Source organism: Acyrthosiphon pisum, chromosome A2 (assembly GCF_005508785.2).
Source record: "Acyrthosiphon pisum isolate AL4f chromosome A2, pea_aphid_22Mar2018_4r6ur, whole genome shotgun sequence".
Taxonomy (NCBI): domain Eukaryota; kingdom Metazoa; phylum Arthropoda; class Insecta; order Hemiptera; family Aphididae; genus Acyrthosiphon; species Acyrthosiphon pisum.
The window spans coordinates 13,979,817-14,004,731 of NC_042495.1; the positions used below are offsets into that span (position 1 = coordinate 13,979,817).

At 25.2% G+C, this 24,915-nt stretch overlaps 1 protein-coding gene across 1 annotated transcript; it reads left to right on the top strand.

Annotated features, from left to right (window-relative positions):
- The first annotated feature begins 630 nt into the window (after nucleotides 1-630).
- Nucleotides 631-19,740, top strand: LOC100161393 (probable multidrug resistance-associated protein lethal(2)03659). Its single transcript, XM_029490618.1, is given in 25 exon segments — nucleotides 631-765; nucleotides 831-965; nucleotides 5,504-5,708; nucleotides 13,971-14,193; nucleotides 14,300-14,456; nucleotides 14,540-14,678; nucleotides 14,763-14,873; nucleotides 14,964-15,245; nucleotides 15,312-15,476; nucleotides 15,542-15,663; nucleotides 15,948-16,045; nucleotides 16,101-16,186; nucleotides 16,317-16,708; nucleotides 16,772-17,082; nucleotides 17,157-17,236; nucleotides 17,295-17,445; nucleotides 17,540-17,646; nucleotides 17,710-17,833; nucleotides 17,915-17,976; nucleotides 17,978-18,086; nucleotides 18,161-18,288; nucleotides 18,347-18,592; nucleotides 18,703-18,875; nucleotides 18,970-19,210; nucleotides 19,309-19,740. Coding segments are annotated over 24 exon segments (3,834 nt in total). The 5' UTR covers nucleotides 631-765; nucleotides 831-903; the 3' UTR covers nucleotides 19,369-19,740.
- Nucleotides 19,741-24,915: the final 5,175 nt, after the last annotated feature.

Consider the following 24,915-nt stretch of genomic DNA (forward strand, 5'->3'; position numbering starts at 1 on the left):
TTTAATATTTGTTTTACATTATATTAATTTAGTATTATACATCCAAGTTATGCGCCTAATATAATCCCAATGATCATGACATTTGACAAGTGCATTACAGAGTGTAGTGCCCCACTAGTTCCTATACTTAAGTCTTATATAAGGTAATATTTTTTATTTTGTGTGGATTGCTGCTGTTGGAAGTTCTAGAAATATTTCACTTTAAATGATCTCTAAATATTGCTTATTTCTCTAACAATATTTAAATATGTAGACGTTTCTCAATATCTCAACAATATAAATCACTTTAAAACTGTAATTTTACTTTAATTTTTGTTAACTTAACATTTTTGATGATTTTAATATTTTATGAACTTACATAATAATCAGAAACTGCACAACATTGAAAATATTTTTGTACAGGTCATTAATTTAAAGTTTAACAATATAATTATAGTTAAAAGTAATATTATAGCAATAGTATATTTCTGTCATATAATATAATATACATGTAATGATTAGGCCTAGAAACCATAATAATTTATATACTAGTAAGCTATTATATTGAATATACTGCTTGTTGACCCCAACCTATTAAATAATATAGCAATATAAATTTGTTTCATAGTTTATTCATATTAAGTATTAATTAATTTTTTATTTTTTTTTATTCAGGTGGACTTTAAAACTCTTCAAAACTGGACGAAAAAGAGATTTAGAAGTAAATGATTTATATACAACACTAAATGATCATTCTTCAGCATTATTAGGAAATGAATTAGAAAAGTACATTTAGAAAAGTCAAATTTCTGAACTTTATCAAATATATTTATACATATTCCATTTTTAAGGAAATGGAGAATAGAATTAGCTAAAGCAAAACAATCAAATCGACAGCCTAGTTTATTAAGAGCTTTACTTCAAATGTTTGGACCTAAGTTAATGTTATATGGATTTTTACTTTCAATTGTTGAAATTGTATTAAGGTAAGAATTTATAAAATTTTAAATAGTTGTTAGATGCTTGATTGATTAGTTCTTTTAAAAATTAAAATATATATTTTGTTAGGTAAGTATTAAATTAATCAATATATTATGGCGGTTAAAAAAAAAAAAAATTGAAATCATTTTTATTCTTAACCAAACTATTAACTATATAAGATAATAATTTATAAGAATATTATCATTCAAGGGCTTAAGATCTAAGTAAGGCTATTCTTAGATGAACATAATTGTATTTTGATAGTTATAAAATAAATCTAACTTTTATATTTTAGTACAAATATATATATTAAATTAAATTAAAAATAAATATATATTTGCAACAACTACTAGTCGACCTTAAATAAGTTTACGTGACAGAATTTTAAATTATCTAAGAATGGTTATGTTAGGTTAGATTTAATTTGCACATGATATATGAATAAAAGTAAAAGATTTTATTAAGTTTTATGAGCTTTTTGTTACCTTAAAGAATAATAATTTACTTCAAGGTTATTGATTTGAATTATTATGTCAATGAATCTAAAAATTGATTATTTCCTAGATTAATATAGACAATTATATAATTAAATAGGTATTTATTTTATTAATATATATCTGAAACTGATTAATTAATAACTATCTAGCGGTAGGTACATCTTTTAATTTTAAGAGTAGGTACCTACTTTTCTTTATATAATTTGTCATTTTAGTCTTTCATATAGACATATTAATACAGTGATACAGTGATAGTAGAAAATTCAAAAGGTATTCACTTTTGTTGTAGTTATATGAACTAGAAATACCATAGATTAAAAAAATATTTCCTGGCTAAAAATGAATATTGTATAATAAAATAAATATTATAGAGATACTTATACCGCTGTTTTTTAAATGTGATTAGAAATTATGTGATAAATTAAAATTCATGATTCATTATAAAAGCACTATTGTTTTGAGGATGAAGGTATTAAAAAATATAATTTTTTTTTAAAAATATTATCCTTTCAATAAACTTTGGAAAAACTGAAAATCATTATTACATGCTTTTAAAAATGTTATTTTTGTTTGAACTAACCTAACCTAGTGTTAGAAATAATAAAAGTAAAACCTATTGAATGTGTTAATCTTGTAGGTATATGTATCATGTATGAAACACGTAAAAACTAATATTCATTGTAATTTGTAATGAATGTGTTCAAATTTAATTGAAAACATTTAATTGTATGCAAAATACAATATTCTGAGGAAAAGAAATATGTAATTAATAACTATAGATACTTGAAATTATTATCTAATGTTTATATCATAGATAATATACAATGAAAAGGATCACAGACTAAGATATAATTGACTAGAAACGACATGAGAGAGAGGGGGTCAGGGAACACGGCCACCAAAAGGTTCCTCAGACTTATTTGGCTTCAAATTTTGTATCTTAGTCTATGGATGGCATTGTAATCTCTGGGTCCCTATTGCGATCCCTCTCACTTTGCCTCTTGTACATATATTTGTGGCCATTGATAACATGCTCGTTTCCAGTTCATTATATCAAAGTCTGTAGTCCTATCCATGGTATATTATCCAAGGTTTATATGCAAATTTACTACGTAAAATGATTTGATTAAATATAATGATTAGATTAATTTTAATCTATTTATAGACATTTCACATTTTTACCTTTTTAAAAATGTTTTTCACAATTTTTAATTGTACAGTATTTGTTTTTGTGGCAATAAGTTTCTTCAAAAATTGTTTTTAAAGCTGTTATGAATAACGAAAAATATATTTTTACAATTTTTTTTTTTATGAGTGTATGACAATTAAATTTTAACAAATTTGCTAAAACAAACATTTTAAAAATATAATGTAGTTATAAATTCATATAATTAATTTTCATTGTTATACTTAAGGTTTAAATATAAGCTGGTTTCCCATTTTCTTTATAACTATTTAAGAATTTCAAAAATATGACACACAAGTTTTAAGATACTTTTGTTAAAAATGGTTAAACTTATACAATATACTTAAATTATCTTTAGACATAATCTCTGATTCACACGTAATATTTTCTCAGCATTTAACTACCTTTTGTCCATTTTTACTTACAAAAAACAAGTGTGATGCAAAACATGTATTATTATCCTTTATATTATAATATTATAGTTGAATTATACCCAGTATTATAATCTACTTTAGATATTTTACTATGTACTCGTATATTATCATTATTGTCCACATCAAAACTTGCACAGAGGAATCAGTAATTTCTTTTGGCTATATTTGTATGTGATTCTGACTTATAAATTTATCTTTGACGATAATGATTTTTCTTTAATACGGCCAATCATTTTTAATATATTTTACTAATATTTTTAGAAGACAAACTGAGAGTAGTATTTACAGTGATTTAGTTTTTACTATTATTGTTGAGGGAAAATAAAAATATAAATTTGTAAAGATCTAAAATCTAAAATTCCTCCTAAGAATAGATCAAAAATGTTTTTTTAATTTGATAATATTTTAAATTAAAATAGTATTATGCAAAAAATATAACAAATTAAAAAATCAAATATAAAGTGTAACCTCTGGGTTACTTATTTTTTCATGTAACTCGTGTCATGTGTTTTATTTAAGGCTTTTTTTTTTATTATTATTATTATTTAAAATACATCTACAATCTATACAATTTTTGTACAATAATTAGATTTGATAAAAAAAAAGAAGAGAATATAAAATTAACGGCGAATATTAAGGTTGGGAAGTTATCCATTTATAACACCCAGGTTTAAGGCTTAAGCTCATGTTCTTATTGTAAATAGAGTTTTACAGATTGTATATTTATTTATGTAAAATAATAATAACAAAAATAATAAGTTATTACTCATTAGGTTAAGTACTGTTCCACATTTTGACAATACTACAGTAGTTTTAATAAGTTCATAATATACAGACGTTCTTAACATATTATATTTTATTTTATTTATATTTGGTTTCTATAATAACTAAAACTGAATTATACTATTATTATCTGGCTAATGTTGAATTAAATAGTGTTATTACATTAGCTTTAATACAGGAATATAATACATTATTAGCAATCTCGTACTACATTTATTAATTTTGTTATCTATTTTTATTATTATTTTTTAAAAATTGACTACTACTTTTTCAGATATTAATATTTTCAGCCTCAAAACCATTAAATAATTTATAGTATTATTATCATATTGATGCATTAATGCTTGTTGTACAATTATCATTTATTAGATTTTAGTGCTTGTGTATTTTTTTTTCAAATATTTAATTTTTATGCTTACTTATTCATTTTTATGCCATTATCTCTACAATATACAATATATAAATAATGTTTAAATTACATTGATCTTTTAAAATTAATTTTATTTTGGTTTTTAAGAGCAAAAATCAAATAATAGAATACAATTAATTTTAGAAGTCAGGTACCATATTGTTCAAAATTAAATAATTTTCTGCAATTACATATTTTTTTAACTTAAGACATACAACAACACATTTTTATTTATTGAAATTTGGTACTCATGTATATATGCTGCCTAATGTAGAAAGCTATTTACCAATAAACTATACGCGTGCATTTATCTACCAAAAACAGTGTATGCTACCTACTAAATTACAATTTTGAATTTATAAAACTAAAACTTACTTATCGTATTTTTGACTAATCATAATTATCAAGTATTTTAAAGTGTTATATTATATTGCTATAACGACAACATTTGTCGTCATGTTGTTTTTATGTTATCTCAGAAAAAGTAAGTTATTGTTGTCTAGATAGATATTTACCAGTTATCATAATGGGCATTACAGTATTGTATGACCGTCAATGTTGTTTATCGTAATGACTCAAGTCACAGGTACTTTCCCATAATACAATTAAATAGAAATATAGCATTTATAAGAATATTAAAGGTATGTCATATTTCCCGGTAGGTCGCATACTACATGAGTATCTTAAATTTTTATTTTTCATCTTTTTTTAGACTTTTTATCTAATTTAAAGTTTTTTATTTATGTATCAAATTGTAAATTTTTATAGGTAGATAGGACTAAAAGAGCATTTCCATTTAAATTAAATTGTGTTTACATATAGAATGCGAGTTAAATTTTATAACCAGGTTTTTATTTTTTTATTTGATTTATTTTAAACCCTATAGAAAGCATTATTAGGGACTAGAGTTGAGTTTGATATTTATTTTTAATTATTTGTTAACTTCATTTGATTATAACTTTAATAATATTATATTTTATTTTATTGTTAAAAAATATATCCTAATATTATTAAATCCCTGTGTTTGAAATTATATAATAATACAGTAATGTATCAATTACTAAGATATTTTCAAAATGTATTGTTTAAAAATTAGTTATTATAAAGTAGGCACTATATTTTTGTTTTAAGCATTTTATTCTATCCTTAGAGAACCAATTTTTCTTAGATTTCTGAATACTGGTTAACAGATATTTTTTTATTCATCTGTATTACCCTTGTATTGGTTGTTCAGGATGATTCAACCCATATCTATTGGTTACCTGATTGGTCATTTTGATTCACCATCCACTACTGACTTGTATACAGCAACTGTGGCTGCAATTGCATTGCTGTTATCTACATTATTGTGCACAATTGGAATGCACCAATATATGCTTGGTCAAGTTGAAATTGGTTTTAAAATACGCGTCGCTGTGACCACTATTATCTACTCAAAGGTACACTCAACCAATAAAAATCTGTCAAAATTGAAAAAAAAATGATGATATTAGATAGAAATAATTCAATTGAAGATTGGTCTTTGATTTGATGAATTCTTAAGTTCTTTGTCAATGTAGTTTCTGATGGTTTTTTTATATATATATTTATATATAAAAATAGCAGTCTTATATTACATAGCATTGTAGTTGATGTTGTGATCTTTGCTTATTTTGTTGACTTATTCGTTTTTTCCATCTTCTCTTTACTTTGCATTTTTAACAACCAATTAAAATAAGCTTGTAAAAATTTGTATTTACTTCATGCACAAATTCTGTTATATTTCATACTAGAAGAGTAGAATATTTAATTTATGCTGTACATATTATTACTAAGTTGATTGTAGAAAATTGATTAATCTATAATTTTATTTTTTATATTTTTTATTATTGTATTGAAAGCAATATGTGTTTGAATTAATAATTTCAATTTATAACATACTAATATGACTTCTAATTCAATTTCATATTTCAATTTAAAATTTGTTTTCAATAAAATATACTTCAAATTGAAATGATTTTATGTGAGATTGAGTAAGTGTTAGTATAATATACTATATTTTATAAATGGAAATATTAACAATATCAAATGTTTATAAGCATGATTTAGTTCATCATAGTATTTTAAATAATGATTTTTTCCTCTATTTTCAGTAAGTTATATTATGTAAATTAATTATATATACATATTATCATTTAGTAAGTGATTATAAAGGTAGTACATCATATAGTTCACAAAATATTAATGTGATAAATGTATATGCTAGAGATAATTTAATTCAACCCAAGGATTATTAGGTTCCCCTCTTGGCTCTTAATACTTTTGTATGGTAATTATTACTATATTTAAACTATAATAATAGTATTATATATTTAATGAAATTTAAATTTAACCAGACAAAATTTCAGCGCTCTTCTATTTGATAATTCTCTTAACATTCATTGACCAATTTAACGAACAATTTAATTTTAATAACAATTATTATTTATATAATATTTTATATTTAAACAATTTATGTAAATTTATTTGTGTGTGTAAAATATTTAATTGCCTGTACTTTTTTTTTAAATAGTTAAAAATATGTTGTGATATTGTAGTATCTATTAAGTTTAGTTTCTATGATTTTAATACTAAAAACAATTATTAGGTATTACATTTTTAATTGTTTCTAATACAGGTAGTCTTTCTTCTGTATAATGTTATTTGGCATATAGTTTATACATCAAATCTATGCAGCACTTTCTGTAAAGGAGTGGTTTTCTACAATTCTAATACATACTTATTAGTTATTAGAGAAAATAATGGTATTGTATTTATGAGTAGGTATGGAACAAATCTATATAAATTATTATTTTATAATAGGTACCTAATGATTGACAACAATTATAGTTAGACATTTTAATTCTTAAATGGTAATATATTTGATTATAATCTTTAAACAGTTAACTACAAAGTTCTATAGATGTAGATCATAGGTGCAAATAGCGTTTGGGATTTAGGTAGCTAAAGTCTTACTTTGATAATATCGAATAAGCTTAAAACAAAATGTAGGAAGTGTTTGGGGGGGTGCTTAGTTTTTAAAGCCCCCCTTATTTACGCTTATGATGTAGGTATACAATCGGCTTAAATAAAACATTTAATGACAAAAATTAATAAGCCATTCCCATGTATAGTTTCCAATATCAGTACAATGCTAACTTTCATTGGCTATAAATACACCTACATATTTAACATCCTCCCCCACTTGGCACGGCTCTGTTTAATACCTATATGATTTAATAAGTTTTATTATTTTATTTCTACCTATGTATTTAGTTATATAAAAATATTTAATACCAGGACATTTGAAACAATTACTTTCTTCATTCTACTTAGAAGTAATCTAGAGGGTATCACTTTTTAACAGTATAAATATCCCATTTAGACTTACAATCCAACCTTCAATCATTTTTTGTAACTGATTCTTAATGGGCGTAATATAATATAATAATATAGTATGCTTTCATATTATATTATTTTAATTTTTAATTTATTATTGGTTTAATTTGTTTTTGTTTCATATAATCTCCAATCATATTTGACTTAAAATTGTATTCTAAATACAATTGCTACACTCTGAAAATCTTTACTCACAGCTTATTTGAATGAGTTTTTAAAGGTGAAAAATAAAATAAATACTTATAAGCAGAAGTTTGTTCAAAATAAATGTTTGTAAATGTTTGAAAATTGCTTTTTGATACAATTATCATTTTTTATAATTTGTATTGTTCCAACTTTAAAAGATACTTGCCTTATATGTGAAGAGATTATTAATTTTTCCAATTTTTTTTTTATAATTTTTTAATGTTTATTTTTCAAATGCTCAATTAGATACTTATAACTAATAGGTAATAACTCCATTTTAGATGTAATATTGCATATGTTAAAATTACAATTCTTATATTATACTTTTTTTAGTGTGATGTATCTAAAGTAAACTGTACTTGCCAAATATAAATGCATTTATTTTAAAGAAATTAACAATAAATTATACTTTTTTAATCTAATCTAAAATCAAGATGTTTAACAGTACTGCATGCGCACCCACATATTTTATGCTATTGATAATCTTATAAAATAATTAAATAATAAAATATATACTATATTATATAATAATATTAGTATTGATATATAATAATTTCATATAATTTGTATTAAATCTTATTGTTTATGAAATTATGCATTTTTCATTTTGTACTTAATTAAGATATTTTAATAAAATGTCTAGTAGTTAGTACTAATAATGTGTTGTGTATTGTACGCATATTAATATGCATATATATAAACTCTGAAAATATTTGCAAAGCTAATTTAATCTTAAGCGCATGAGTACTATCTCCTTTTTAACCTTTTAATAAAAATAAAATAGTTGATTTAAATTTATTAAATATTTATGAAATTTTATTACAAAACTAGTGAAAAAACGACGAAAGTTTAAAGTAAGCCAATTAATACATTTTTCATATACCAATTTTAAAATGAAATTAGTAATGAATGTTAACGGCTGTATCTAATGTTAAACGTTACTTAGTATATTTTAGTTATTTCCTTATTAATAATAGTTAGAAGTTAGAACTTAGCAAAGAAATTGGTTTTCAGTTATATTTTAGAAGAACATAATAAATATATGTGGGACATGAAAAATCAGATATTTTTTTTTTAATTAACCGTGTTGATTATTAGAGAATATATTTTGTGTTTGATGTGACTTATATAGTGTATGCCAGCCGATCTTCTTGGGTCGTATAATCGCACAATTTGAACCAGACATACCATCAGATCAGTCTTCTCATCTTGGGATATTTTATGGGAGTTGCTTGTTGGGAGCCGTTGCGTTGAAGACTTTTGGTTTCACCGCCTACGATATGCTCACCACACATATGGGCATGAAGCTGCGCGTGTCTACGTGTTTTCTCATTTATAATAAGGTACCTTTGCGGTCCTTTTCACGATAACAGTATTTAATTAACCCAACACGAGTGTGATTGCTTAATGCATTTTCCTGGCAAACAAAAGATAGCATTTTAATCTAATTTTGAGTATACACTAAAAGCTTAAAAAATGTTTTATTTCTACATGTGTTTTGTATATTATACTTGGTTCCTATAACTCAAAACATATTTTTCAATCTAAATATTGACTGTAAACTCTGGTAGATACCTTTTTTTAAGTTCATAAATTAAAGTTATTTCATGTAATATACTAGCATTATTATTATTCCTTCAATACATATTTAAAAATTTTTATTATAGCAATTTATGTGGTTAAGATGGTGTTATTATTAGGTGTAGACTTATCTATCCTCGTTGTTAATATAATCAATTGATGTTTTAAAGTGAGTTAAAGTAAAATAGACCCCTTTTAATGAACGCAGTTGTAAACTATTTGACTAGTTAATTCTAATCATTACAATTACAGTATGATGCTCAAGTGTGTTGTAAGTTAAAATCAATTTCAGTTTAGATAAATTAATAATTATTAACATAATAATATGAACATTAGAACATTTCATAAACTATATTTTCTTAAATCTAATTTTTCACCTTATTATTATTGTTTTTAATTTGTATATACAAATAAAAATAATAATAATAACAATAATTGTACTTAAATAAAATAATATTATTATTGTTCTTAATAATTATAAAATGTACATTTTATTTGGTCAGAAATAACTAGGTATAACTTTTATTTTAATACTCGATAAAAAATTAATTAATTAGATTAAATTTTTTAAACTTATATTTATAACTACAGAATATGTAGGTACACTAGTTACAAAATATAATAAATATTATAATACATCTTATGTGCAATAGTTCAAATCATAATCATAATCATGATTCATTAATCATTTCAATAATTAAAATTTTTTTTTGTTATGAATGGGGCTATCCATGGTATCTAGATCAAAATGTTCCATTGTAGGTTACTTCTAGTTCAAAATAATAAGCTTTTGTAATGTTATCTTTTGGTAGTCAACTTGCTATATATTTTTATTTTTTTTTTATTGCTATGCATTAGTTAAGTTTTTCTTAAGATTTTTTTTGTGTTTTGGCTTTTTTAACATGTGCGAAAACTAAATTAAATTTTTGATTGAATGTTTAGACTATAGACATTAAAAAATATTTAAATAGGTAATTTATTAATTACCTATCTATCAAGTTGTGTAAATTATTATATTCACATGTATAATGTAGTATATTTGCACTTATCATACTAAATTCAAATACTCTGTAGTTAGTACTAATAGCTATTTTGTTATATTTAATAAAATAACCAAAAAAAAACTATAGTAATTATATAAGTTAGTTAAATTACTGTTTTTTAGTAAGAAAATAATATTTAGGGTTTTATTAATTTACCAACTTTTAATGTTGGAGTATATATTTAACAATTATTAGGACACAATGTGGTTTTATTCATATTTGTATATATGTATATTGTAATATATTGGCAATATAGGTATTCGGTATAATTAGTAAGATATAAAAACTAAAACAATCATCTACATAATATAACAATTAATAACCTTCACATTATTATTATTTCATAAGTAAGCCAAAACCTACCTAATATAATCATGACCTGAGTAAAAAATGTTTATGTTTTTTTTTAAAAGTTTAATATGTTGTTTGTTTTTTTATGGGTCCTAAATGATACCATATTAACAAATAACTCAGTGGTTTTTGTATACTAAATAATGCGAATTGTAAATGTCATGATAATACCACATGATACTTCTTACATTCCTAATAAATCTCAGAATTGCATTTTTGTCATTTTATTTGGTATAACAAGATTGATTTTAGGATATGTATTTGTGCAGTGGCGGTTTTGAGAGGTGGCGAAGCCCCCTCCCCACTTGGGATATGCTTAATTCCTTTTGATATGTATTTTATACTAAAAAATAAATATTTATTTATTGTAATTTTAAATTTTAGAATATAACATGAATAAAACCTAAGTATGAACTAAGTACACTTGGAAACTCCTTGGTAAGAGAACAATAAAAGTTTTTTGTGCCATGTTTCTAAATTTGAGGCTAAAACTCCCCTCTTGACATTTTGTCAAAACCGCTTCTGCATTCCTATCATACACCCTTGGACTTTGGTTGTTACTTACGAGTAGTTTGGTAGGTTCAGTTACTAAATTTGTATGTGACCGAACAACTGTTTTAAGACTGAAGAACATTTATACTGATTGATATTAATTATTTGATTAACAAACACATAGCAGCATTTTATTGATTTATTCTATGCAATTCAAAGTCTAGATAATTGATCAATGTGTGTGGGTATAGTGTAATGTCTTTATTAATATTACTAATATTTTTATTTTGTTTATTCGGTAAGTAAAAAAGGAGAATTATATACAAATTGTTTAAATCTAGACGTTTTGGACATTATTGTTTGTATTTATAATTTAGGTTGACAATTGAAAATATTGTACTACATATTTATTATTTATGTAAAACGTATTTAGGATTATACATTTGTTTATTTTATTTTTGTTAATATTTTAATGTAGAACAAAATCAGTAATGTGTTTATATTATGTATGTACCTATATGTGTGTGTGTTGTATGTGTGTACCTATGTAGAATGTCTCAGCCTCTTCTCATCGGCGGACTGTTAGCATATTTTGACCCTGATAAGTCCAGACACACAGACTTGAAACATGCATATATTTATGCATCTGGTTTGGTGTTAAGCATGTTTGCTACATTGGTCTTGTATCACTCAACACAATTAGAAATCATACATTGTGGGATGAAGATCCGAGTTGCCTGCTGTTCAACAATATTTTACAAGGTATATAAATGTGTAACAAAACTTAATGAGTTTTTTTTTTAAATTTGACTATATGAGTTCTTTGAAAGCTTTGGAAGGAACACATCTTGTTCTTTTTCTGATTACTTACTCAAAATTAATTATAAATTCCTTACCTACAGTTAATGTATCATAACTATTATTATTTATACTTATATTAAACAATATTCTAATATTTTTTATTATGACGAGTAATCCCATGTTTGTTATCTTTATCTAATTAGCCTAATATACATTATACATACAATATACATGGTTATAAATAAACTATACATGCAATGCTATATAGTATACGTATTATGTAGGTTATTTGTGTCGATGTTATTACACGTGAAAAATTTGTTTTGTAATAAATAATAATCAATAATTAAAATTAAGATAACCTAAGTCCTAGGAAAATAAATAATTTTACTGTTAAAACTGTTCATTATTAGGTCCATTATTACAGGCTTAATAGTTATAATAATAGTTACTTAATGGATGTTATTTATTTTCTAGTTGATTAGTGTAAATTATTGCTTATTATTTTTATTAGGTTTTCATTTCCTACTGTTTCTTGATTTTTATTGGTGCATCTTTTAATATGTTGTAGGAATATACACAATTTCCTGATCTATGTAAAACAATAACTTTTGACATAGGAACAAAATAATAGAACATGTGATTAATCGTGTAGGTGCTATAAGTACCTATACCATTTATAATTTTACTATTATATAAATCATTGTTATATTATTTTAAAATTAATTCTGACCAATGATAAAACCCAATAATGAATAAATGATATTTAATGCGTACATATTAGTATATTACATCATATTTGTATCTGTTAAATTAAAATTATGTAATAGTTTCATTCTGCCGCAGAATTTATTGAATTTAATCTATCCTGTGATTCTATTATAATTCAATATATTTCACGCATTTTATCCTAGAATAAAATAATTTAGTTTGTTTTGATTGAGTATTTAATTAATCAGTTGATTAATTCAATTTTAATTGTAATGAAATATTAACCTTCACTTAAGCCATCAAGCCTTGTAAATTTTATAATATGTATTACTTATTGTATTGTCTCTACAGATTGTAAATATTTGTTGTTCTTGATAATAAAAGATTAAACTAAATATTTTACTTGTAACCAACTGTACAATTTAAAAAAATAAAAACATGTTTGGATTACTCATACTTAATATTATTTATGCTTTTTTTTCATAGTGAATGTACTTTATATGAAACAATATGTGAGTAAATTTCTTGAATACCCAATGCAAATTTGGTTTGCGTGACATTGTTTTGTACCTAACTAAATTTCTTAATGTATTTCCCTAAGTATTGGTATATCTATTTATGAAGCGCATGTACTATATTGGAAGTATTATGCCTTTTTTTGTTCAAATAGGTAAATAATAACTTCTATATTTTGGACTATAATACCTGAATATAATTCTCCTTATTATTCTTATATTAGTGGTTTTAAAAATTGATTTTCCAAATATCTGAATAATTATAAGTAAAAATCTGTTTTTCATATATATTTACATTATACACTTACCTGCAGCTTGCCTACCAATATTTTCAAATATTTTAAATTAAATTGTGTGTATATAAATTATAAATTTTATTGTTTGTGCATGCTAGTTTGAGCTTTGATAATATTTTAACGTAGAAAATAAAACGTTTGACTTTTTGCATGATTTGTATATTATAATTATAATGTTGTTGGATTTGATTTAAAATATTATTAAGTGTTGACTTATGAAATATTAGCTATTATAGCAATATTCTTGCCAATATATATATATTGTGAATAAGTACATAAAAAAAAAGTATAACATTTGTTATATATAGGCATTACGGCTAAGTAAAACTGCTCTTGGTGAAACCACAGTTGGTCAAGTAGTAAATTTATTATCAAATGATGTAAATCGATTTGATATAGCAGTAATATTTCTGCATTACTTATGGATCGGTCCCTTGGAAACAATTGTGGTCACATATTTTTTGTGGCAAGAAGTAGGCGTGTCATCAATATTTGGAGTAGGCGCATTACTTATGTTTATTCCTCTACAAGGTTTGTAAAATAATATGTTGTATACCAATATAATAGCGTGCACTTGTATAGGTTACCCATAGTGGGGTTACATATTTAACAAATAAAACAAATGTTCAATTCTTAGGATGGTTGGGGAAAAAAACTTCGGAACTTCGACTAAAGACGGCTATCCGGACTGACGAGAGGGTTCGTTTGATGAATGAAATAATTTCGGGCATACAAGTAATTAAAATGTATACTTGGGAAAAACCTTTTGCCTACCTTGTACAATACGCTAGAAAGTATGTTTCTATTTACTTAATATTATAAGCTGTTGATTTGTAAAAACCAAGAGAAAACTACTTGTATTTTGTAATGTTAATAGGAAAGAAATTCAACAAATTAAGGGATCCTCTTACATCAGAGGAGTCTTGTTATCGTTCATAGTGTTTCATACTAGAATTGCATTGTTCTTCAGTATTTTGACGTATGTGCTGCTTGGAAATTATATTACCGCCCAAAAAGTATAAATTCTTGCAGTTCAAATAATAATAATTATACTGAAATTAAAATAATACAATATTTAAGCTACATCTAAATGCTTTTAGGTTTTCGTCATAACTTCGTACTACAATATATTACGGACAACGATGACTGTATTTTTCCCTCAAGGTATTGGACAAATAGCCGAGATGTTAATATCCATTAAGCGCTTACAGGTATGAATAATAAAATATTTATTTAAAAATGATAAATTTATTATACTCTACAAATAAATTTCAAATTATCATTTTATTTTTGTATTTTAGAATTTTCTATTGTATGAAGAAAAAAACACTCAAGTGGCAAATCGTTCAAAGGCTGACAAAGCTTCAAATGGTGTTAGAAAACCAATCATTATTAATGACAACAATACATCTCCACTGAATGATCAAAATGACCCTGAACAATTAGACAACTTAGGCATAGTTGTATCTAATGCTACAGCTAAGTGGACAGATGCTCAAACTGAAAATTCTTTAGAAAATATTAATCTAACTGTAAAACCTGGTAGATTAGTCGCAGTCATTGGTCCTGTAGGAGCTGGAAAAGTATAATATAAAAGAGCTATGAAAAATAATTTGATAATATTATAACATTTTAATAATTTATTCCAGAGTTCCTTATTACACGCAATTTTACGAGAATTACCACTTTCCGAAGGAAATATTTCTGTGTGTGGTGTAGTATCCTATGCATCGCAAGAACCGTGGTTATTTGCCGGATCAGTTCAACAAAACATTCTATTTGGTTTGCCAATGGACAAGGAACGTTATAGAAAAGTAATTAATAAGCAAAATGTTCTGATCCTTATTAAATATTTGTATACTTATTTTTTGTAAACTAGGTTATAAAAGTATGTGCATTGAAAACAGATTTTGAACAATTTCCTTATGGTGATAGAACAATTGTAGGAGAAAGAGGCGTTTCACTTAGTGGTGGACAAAGAGCAAGAATTAATTTAGCTAGGTAAGTCAAGCTGATAGTTGCAAGCTAGTTTGTAAAAATGAGTAATATTAATTTGACTAAATATATTATTTTGTTAATAAGCTACATACTGTATGTTACTGTTGGTTGTGTTTGAAATGTTTTATCCTATTAAATGTAGTTACCGAATAGTGTACGGATATTGGAGTAATTTGTTTTTTTTTTTTTAACTAATAAGCTTTATTATTCATACACATATAATTAAATAATTGTATTTTGAATCTGTTTGGGATGATTCAGGATTTTATACTTTTTTTTTGTTCCAGAGCTGTTTATAAACCAGCGGATATTTACTTATTGGATGATCCTTTATCTGCTGTAGACACTCATGTTGGCAAGCATTTATTTGAGATATGCATTAAAGGTAATTTTGAATACAATTTAAAGTTGTCACAGTTTTAATAATTACATTTGTTTAGGTTATCTGAAAGAAAAGACTTGTATTCTTATTACTCATCAATTACAATATCTAACTAAAGTTGATCAAATTATTTTAATGGAAAATGTAAGTATTTTTTTACTATTCAATATTATTCAAAATACAATTCTGTGATTTGTAAATTTTTGAGTTATGATAAATAAATAATTACAATTTAAAATTGTATAATAATAAGTATTTTTATATTTCTTAATAGGCAAATATATTAGCTGAAGGTTCATATCAGGAACTTCAAGCTTCTGGTTTAGACTTTACAAAACTACTTGGATCTTTAGTAGAAACAAATGTTGTATCTGATAATGAATCTAATTCTAAATATGAGAGTACCCATACATTAAGTCCTCGTACCATTTTATCAAGGCAAGTTTCTATTCAAAGTGTTGCTTCATCCATTGATGAGACCAAACTCGGAGCACAAGAAGAACCAATCGAAATAGCTGAAACTCGTTCATCTGGAAATATTTCACTTACTGTATACTCATCATATTTTTCTGCTGGTGGAAATGCTTGTAAAATATCATTTTTATTATTTATGTGTGTTTTCACTCAAGTCTTAGCATCTGGTGGAGATTATTGGATAACATACTGGTACTGTGCAGCACTATTATTATCTTTAAGTTTATTTTATTATATTTCAAATTTTATTTACAGGGTCAATCTAGAAGAACTTGTTTTTCGTAATACAAGTAGTATAAGCGATAATAAATTGATATCCGTAGATAATAATAGTACAACTATATCGACGACTAGTGGTATGACTAATCAATTGTTGTGGTGGACAATTTCACGGCAAACTTGTATCATAGTTTTTGCTGTCTTAACATTTTCTATGATATTGGCTACCCTTATCAGGTCTGCTACATTTGTATCTGTTTGTATGAGAGCGTCTATGAATTTGCACAACAAGATGTTCAATGCTATAACCAGAGCCACAATGTATTTTTTCAACACTAATTCATCTGGTAAACATTTTTTAAATGATTGCATTTTAATTAGGTGTACTTGAATAATTTATCATCATTTTTTATTTTAATAGGACGAATTCTCAATCGATTTTCAAAAGACATGGGCGCAATTGACGAAATGTTACCAGTAGCTTTGATGGATTGTATTCAAGTAATTTGTAACATTATCTTATATGAAACTTAATTCTATGGATATATGTTTATTATAGATTGGATTAACACTAATGGGAATCATAATTGTTGTTGGATTAGTTAACGTTTATCTTATGATACCAACTTTCATAGTTGGAATAATCTTTTACAAAATTCGAGTTTTCTATTTGTCAACTTCTCGAAGCGTCAAACGATTGGAAGGAGTTAGTAAGCACACACAAGTTTTTATATCCACTATTTATATTATGAAATAATGTAGTGTCATAAAATTTGATTATTTTTCTTTTGTAATGAAAAATAGCACGAAGCCCTGTATTTGCACATTTGAATGCATCTTTACAAGGTTTAACAACAATTAGAGCATTTGAAGCAGAACAAATTTTATCTAAAGAATTTGACAACCATCAAGTTAGTAAAAATAGCTATTTTTTGTTTCTATTATTTAAATTTTAATTATTTCAATAATTTTAGGATTTACATTCTTCAGCGTGGTATTTATTTATTTCTTCAAGTAGAGCATTTGGTTTTTGGTTGGATGTAGTCTGCCTTATCTATATAAGCGTAGTAACATTCAGTTTCTTAATTATGGGCAGTAGTAAGTTATACAACTAAATTAATCTTAAAATTGTACAAATGTTCATATGTTTTAAATGTTATTTATTAAATTTAATTTTAGATACATTTGGAGGAAATGTTGGTCTGGCTATTACTCAAGCAATTGGATTGACCGGTATGTTCCCAATGGGGAATGAGACAATCAGCAGAATTAGAAAATCAAATGACATCAGTTGAAAGAGTACTAGAATATACAAATGCCCCACAGGAAGCTGCTCTTGAATCACCTCCAGGTAATTAAATTGTTTTGTAATCAAATTTAATTGAATTATACTGAATATGGTATTTTGTAAATATTTGTTTTTAGAGAAAAAACCATCAAAGGATTGGCCTCATAAAGGACAAATCATGTTCAAAAACTTTTATTTGCGTTATAGCCTAGATACACCGCATGTTTTGAAAGATCTCAATATTAAGATTGAATCAATGGAAAAAGTAATTTTGAGTACTATATCATATTTTGAACAGTTATTAATAATTACATTACGTTTAGATCGGAATTGTTGGTAGGACTGGTGCTGGAAAGTCATCCTTGATAGGAGCATTGTTTAGATTAGCTATAAATGAAGGTTCCATTTTTGTCGATGATTTGGACATTAATAATTTGGGACTACATGAACTTCGGTCCAAACTTTCAATCATTCCTCAGGAACCAGTTTTGTTTTCAGGAACAATGCGAAAAAATTTGGATCCTTTTGATGAATACCCAGATCATGCTCTTTGGAATGCTTTAGATGAAGTAATGATCAATTTGTATTTTTCTTTAAAAAAAATACTAATTTTATTAGTAAAGCTTATGCTGGCATAACAGTTTCAATCCTAAAATTAATTATAATACTGTTATTCAAGGTTGAACTTAAGGATGCAGTTGAAGATTTACCAGGTGGCTTAAACTCAAAAATGTCTGAAGGTGGTTCAAATTTCAGTGTTGGTCAAAGACAATTAGTGTGTTTGGCTAGAGCTATAGTGCGAAACAATAAAATTCTTGTGTTGGACGAAGCCACTGCTAATGTTGATCCACAGTAATAAATAATTAATAGACCACAAGACAACTATCGTCGATGGTTAATACTTTAAGTTATCAAAACTATAAGATTTCCTTGTTTATTTTCACAGAACTGATGCATTGATTCAAAATACAATTAGGAATAAGTTCAGAATGTGTACAGTCTTAACAATCGCTCACCGTTTGAATACTGTTATGGATTCTGACAAGGTTCTTGTAATGGATGCTGGCAAGATGGTTGAATTTGATCATCCGTATAATTTGTTGAAAAACAAAGATGGGTTTCTATACAAAATGGTAGATCAAACTGGAAAGGCTACAGCTGATTTGTTGCATAGTGTAGCTGCCGAGGTAATATATTTTATAATTTTCTTTTTCTATTTGACTGTGTCGAAATGTGTACATATCTAATTTTAACTTCTATGAAATTAATTTGTTTATACAAACAGAGCTATAGAAACCAGCAGTTGACTAGAGAATCACCAATCAAATTAATTGACGAAGAGTAGGAATACCTAGTTTTTTTGTTTCCATAGTTATTAATATTAATCACACGATGCCTTACATAATATTATATTATATAAAACATATTTTTAATTGTTCTAATTTAATGTTCATATGTTTACCATGATAAATGTCCACAATGTCAACATTGCTGTGTTATTTTAAGGGAATTTTGTACAACCAGTTTATCCTACATATATGTTTTAAATTCAAATCAAATTAGTTCTTACGTAGTCAATATTAGTATTTACAAGACATTTAAACATTTTGTTTTGTTTTATGGTTTATACTGTATACTATAGGGATAAGTACGTTGTTGTCTGTTAAATTATACGTGTTTATATTGTTAAATTAAAGATGATCACTTTTGTACTTAAGTGTTGTTTATTTTTGTTGTTCCAAATATTTTTGTTGTTCCAAATATTTTTGATGACCAAATGCTCTCAAGTATATCAAATAAACAGGTCGAACTCAAATATCTGTAGTTTGTACTAAGACCAAAGCTTAACATGTAACACCATAGTCCGTACTAAATTTATAAGTAAATATATACTAATATATACCTATAAATTACAACTACAACAACCATGGTTTATAAGTATGTTTAATATGTTGGTACTAGATGAATAACCCTATATTGATATAAATAGGTAAAATAAATAATAACTATATAAACTCTTCGCCCTTTGCTGTTTTTTAATGTTATAACTTTTTTTTTCAGTTTTCATATCACAGGTAGAGATAGCCCTCTTTTAAATCAAATTAACAAAGCACTAAATATTTTACATGAATTATCTACCTTCTTTAAGCTGGCGCTTGTGGTGAAGGCAGATAGTTAATGTAAAGACCAATATCATTTTTTAAATTGAAAACTAAAAAAAGGATGTTTTTATACAAATACTATAGGTAGAGAAGAAAATAAGATTTGTGTTGTTACATAGATACATATTAGGTTTTATAAAATATACACTATACACTTATTAGATTTAGGATGAAAATAAAAATAACCCTTAACCAATAACTTATGTTATTATTAATAAAACAAGTAAAACTGAATTCTAGATTTTGCGTGGTTTATTAACAATAACAAAAAAATGAAGTAAGATAGGTAAATTCTGATTTCACCAATACATTGAGCATAAAAATAGCATCATTTCATATAAGAAAAATTCCAAAAAATGTAAATTCTTAATATTTTAAACTTAAAAACACGATTAGTCCAAAAATTGAGCAAATTTTGATAAATAATTTCAATAAATCTTTTGATAGCTAAATTACATATATGTCAAATTTGAAGTTGTACGTTTGGATTTAAATCGCGATATAATTTAGATATATATAGCTATTAGATAATAATTACCATTCAAACTTTATATTTTTTTTTTAACAACTGCATCCTATAGTTAGGTATAGCCGTATAGGTTAGGTTAGGTTTTTCTTAGTGTGTTTTTTTTTTGGGGCTTTTTTCCGCGTTTACAGTGAAAGATGTACATTTGAGTTTAAAATGTATTTTTTTACTGCATTTAGCTACATAGGTAATTAAATAATTTTGGTTAATGACGTCATTTACTAGTTTTTGTCTCCCGCCGTAACTATATAATACCGAAGGTACATGGATTCAGAATTGGCTATATGATATAAGGGCCAAAGGTACAAAAATGACATATCATTTGCGCCAAAATTAATATATTTTATTATAAGTAGTTATTTAAAAATTTCCATTTTATAAAAAATTATCAATAAATATAATTAATTATAATTTTAATAAATAGGTTGATATTTCGCTCTCATAAAAAATTATTTGAATAATTCAGTTTCCAATTTTATTTGTTTTTTTTTCTATGAATGTCAATAAAACTTTATTTGTCGAGTAAAAATACTTTAAAATTTAATACATGGCTCTTACTATATTGTTACAATGACATTTAAAAAATATTAAAAATACAGAGGCACAATTTTTTTTTATGAGCATTTAAAGATCGAATTTTGACAAAATTTATCAAATTTTAATTTGAATAATTATTTCATATCATAGGTCAATTTTTTTTAAATACTATAGACTATTATATAATATTATGTCATATACCTAGACTGACATACCGTCTCTGCTCAGAATCGTTTTTCTTATACAATGATATTATATCATTGAATTCAAATTTAATACCATCCATTATACAGTGACCCACTTGTAATCTACTGTACAGCAGAGAGACATCCACTTACCAACCTTTTTTAATTTACATTGGAAGAAATATATTGAGTACTTTTCTTACATTACATTATATTAAATTACATAAGTTACTTAATTACTATTATATTTGTACATTTTTTTATTTAAGTAACTAATACTATTGAATAAGATGACGCAATTCAGTTTTGTTTATGAATTTAATTAGTTTTTTGGACGTCTCGGGAATGGGCAAAAGTACCTACTCATACAGGGTATCCGGTAGCTCCTGTTGGATGCATCATGCGTATTATATTGAACTGGCGACATTCGAGGAAAATGTGCTTGACCGTGTACCTAATGAATGTTCCTGCAAGTAGTGCATGAGGGTGGGTCTTCTTTGGCCATAAGGTATCGGTGTTTCATGCCGGTGTGACCTATTCGTAGGCGGACAAAAATAACCTCGTCCCTTCTGGACATCTCGTATGATTTGGGCCATGGTAATATTGTTTGCTTGATTTCTCTGAGCTTAATGTCATTAATTTATATAATAATAATGTGTATAATAAATTAAATAATTAAGTAATGTATAATATTTGTAAAATTTGTAAAATATATAAATAAAATATAGTAATAATTATAATATATATAATTTTATTATTTACTAATTCTAATTAAACTTTTAATAATTTTAAAATTATATTTTATTTTATTCTTTAATATATTATTATACACATATTTACCTATCTAATAATAAATTATTGACAATAATTTCATATTACCTATTATAATTATTATTATTATTTATATATCTTTTTATACAACTTTGATATAATAAATATCTAATAATTGTCTATAAGTAGGTATAACATAAAAATCTAAAGTATACAATATTAAATATTAATTATTATTGAACTTTTTTAAATTTGGTGGAAAAGTGAATCTGCCGAAAAAGGAAGAGTACCTTTTTGGTCGAAAACGGTGATGCCCTAAGTAATATGTAGGTATCTATTATATGTAGTTTGAACCCTTAAACCCCCCTGTATCTATACCATATTTTCTATAATTATCGACTAAGTTATTGATTAAGTTATAAAATCCTAATGTGAACAAATCTTGTAACTGGTACAGTACTATACCACCTAGACCTAGTGCATACCTACTATACGGAATAACTTTTTGCCCGTATACGGGTTATTGTGAGTTTTGACAGCTGCATTGTTGGGAAATATCTATAGATAAAAATGAATTGTCCTTTACTTAAGCTAGATACTTTTCAGCTCAGTTTTATTTATCTTTATCCAGGCACGACAATAGAATTTTTTTCCATGGGGGCAGAGCGGGGCAAATAACAATTTTTTCAAAAAAGACTGAGGTTATTTAAATAAAATATAAATATTTTCGTATCATATAACATAATATAGCTGTTATAGCTATATAGTACACAAGTTTTTATATTGTATGCTCTAAAAGTATATAGGGGAACTACACAGGGTAAAACCGATACTGGGGCAAAACCGATAATGCTCATTTCGCATTATTCTATGGATGAAAATTATAAGTTTTAAATTTATTTCATTCCTTATCATGAAACATGTTGTTATCACTGTTAACATCAACTGCAACGTTTTTGTTTGAATTGTTATTCGATTACGAACATTTTAAAGTTAATTATTATTATTATTATTTTTTTTTTTTTTTAATATAATATTTTTTTTTTTATTTATACAATTGAATAACATACAAATTGAATAAAACAAAAAAAAATTATATACCTTCCGTAAGCATAGCTTGTGTCGAAGTATAGAGTTAACTATTTTTATATAATATGTAATATGTAAATTATAATTTCATATTTTTAATTTAAGATTAAACAATGATAGAACTGTACTACAATTACCATACTATTGTCTAGTATGAATCTACAACTTGTAAAGACTGTTTTGCAATCACTAACTTCTTGTATCTAACAATATTGTGTAAGTTATCAACAATTTCAACTTACAATGCTTATAACAAAAAATTGTGCCTATGTATTTTTAATATTTTTCAACTGCTATTGTAACAATAGATCAGGAGCTTTGCATTAAATTTTCACGCTTTTTTACCCAAAAAATAAAATGTTATTGATATTTATAGAAAAAAAAACTAAAAAAATTGAAAACTCATAATGTCCGTAAACAGCCCCAAAAAGAGTCAAAATATTTTCAAAATTTTATGGTGTATAGAAAATAAAAATATAAACATTCAGTAAAATTTTCATGTATCTACAACTATTCGTTTTTGAATAACAATAAAATAACAAAACCGCTACATATGAGGAATCGAGTATGTAATAATATAATATAATATATAATATATAATATATAATATCCAATATTGTAAAAATATGAATTTCAAACGCTCATAAAAATGTAATTTGATTTGCCTGTAGACATTTTTTTTTTGATAAAGGTAGACAAAATTATGAGGGATCTTGTATTACATTCTCAAATCTTAGATTTTAAAAAAAAAAGTGTATGAATTCTCAACTCAAAATAATTTGCTAATTTTCGTGATTTTTCCGTATTTTATTAAGATTTGAACTTTAAATGCTTATAAATAAAAACTGTGACTAAGGATTTTTAATATTTTTCAAATGTCATTGTAACAATATAGTAGGAGCCATGTATTAAATTTTCAAGTATTTTTACTCAATAAATAAAGTTAAATTAAAAAAATTAATTTATATAATCATTTTTCTGTACACTTATCTCGGAAAACAAACAGCTCGATAAGATTTATTAATTATTAGTACCTTTACCAAGTATTCCAATATATTAATTAATACATTGTTAGTAAGCTTATGTAACATAATGTTAGTTATAGTATAAGAACTATAAGAGCAAATCACCAAAACAACCGACTATCCCTGCCACTGTATGACGACGGTCTTCATTAGATACCCTCGTGGCCCCCAACCATACCTTTCTAATTTCCGCTTCTCACGATTGTGTACAAAGTTCAAGCAAATTACCTAATCAGATGATTAATAATAATATTTATATTAATAAGTATTTCTTATCAAACCGTCAAATATAAAATATTAACTTTCCTGGCTACATATTAAGTTTAATGTGTACGTATTATACATAATGATAACATTTTTTAATTTGTACAATATTATGGTGGAAGTTATTAATATTGTTCTCAGTTCTCACTACTCAGTACTCAGTGGTCACTGACCGCTGTTCTCAGTTATCGCCTACTGACTAGTTAGACTGTACCTACTCAGTAATCAGAACTCTTGTCTATATTATAATTTAAATATAAATTCTATTTGTATTATTGTTGACTATTCCTATTCAACTATTGTATCATTGTGTTTTCATTATTCGTCATTCGT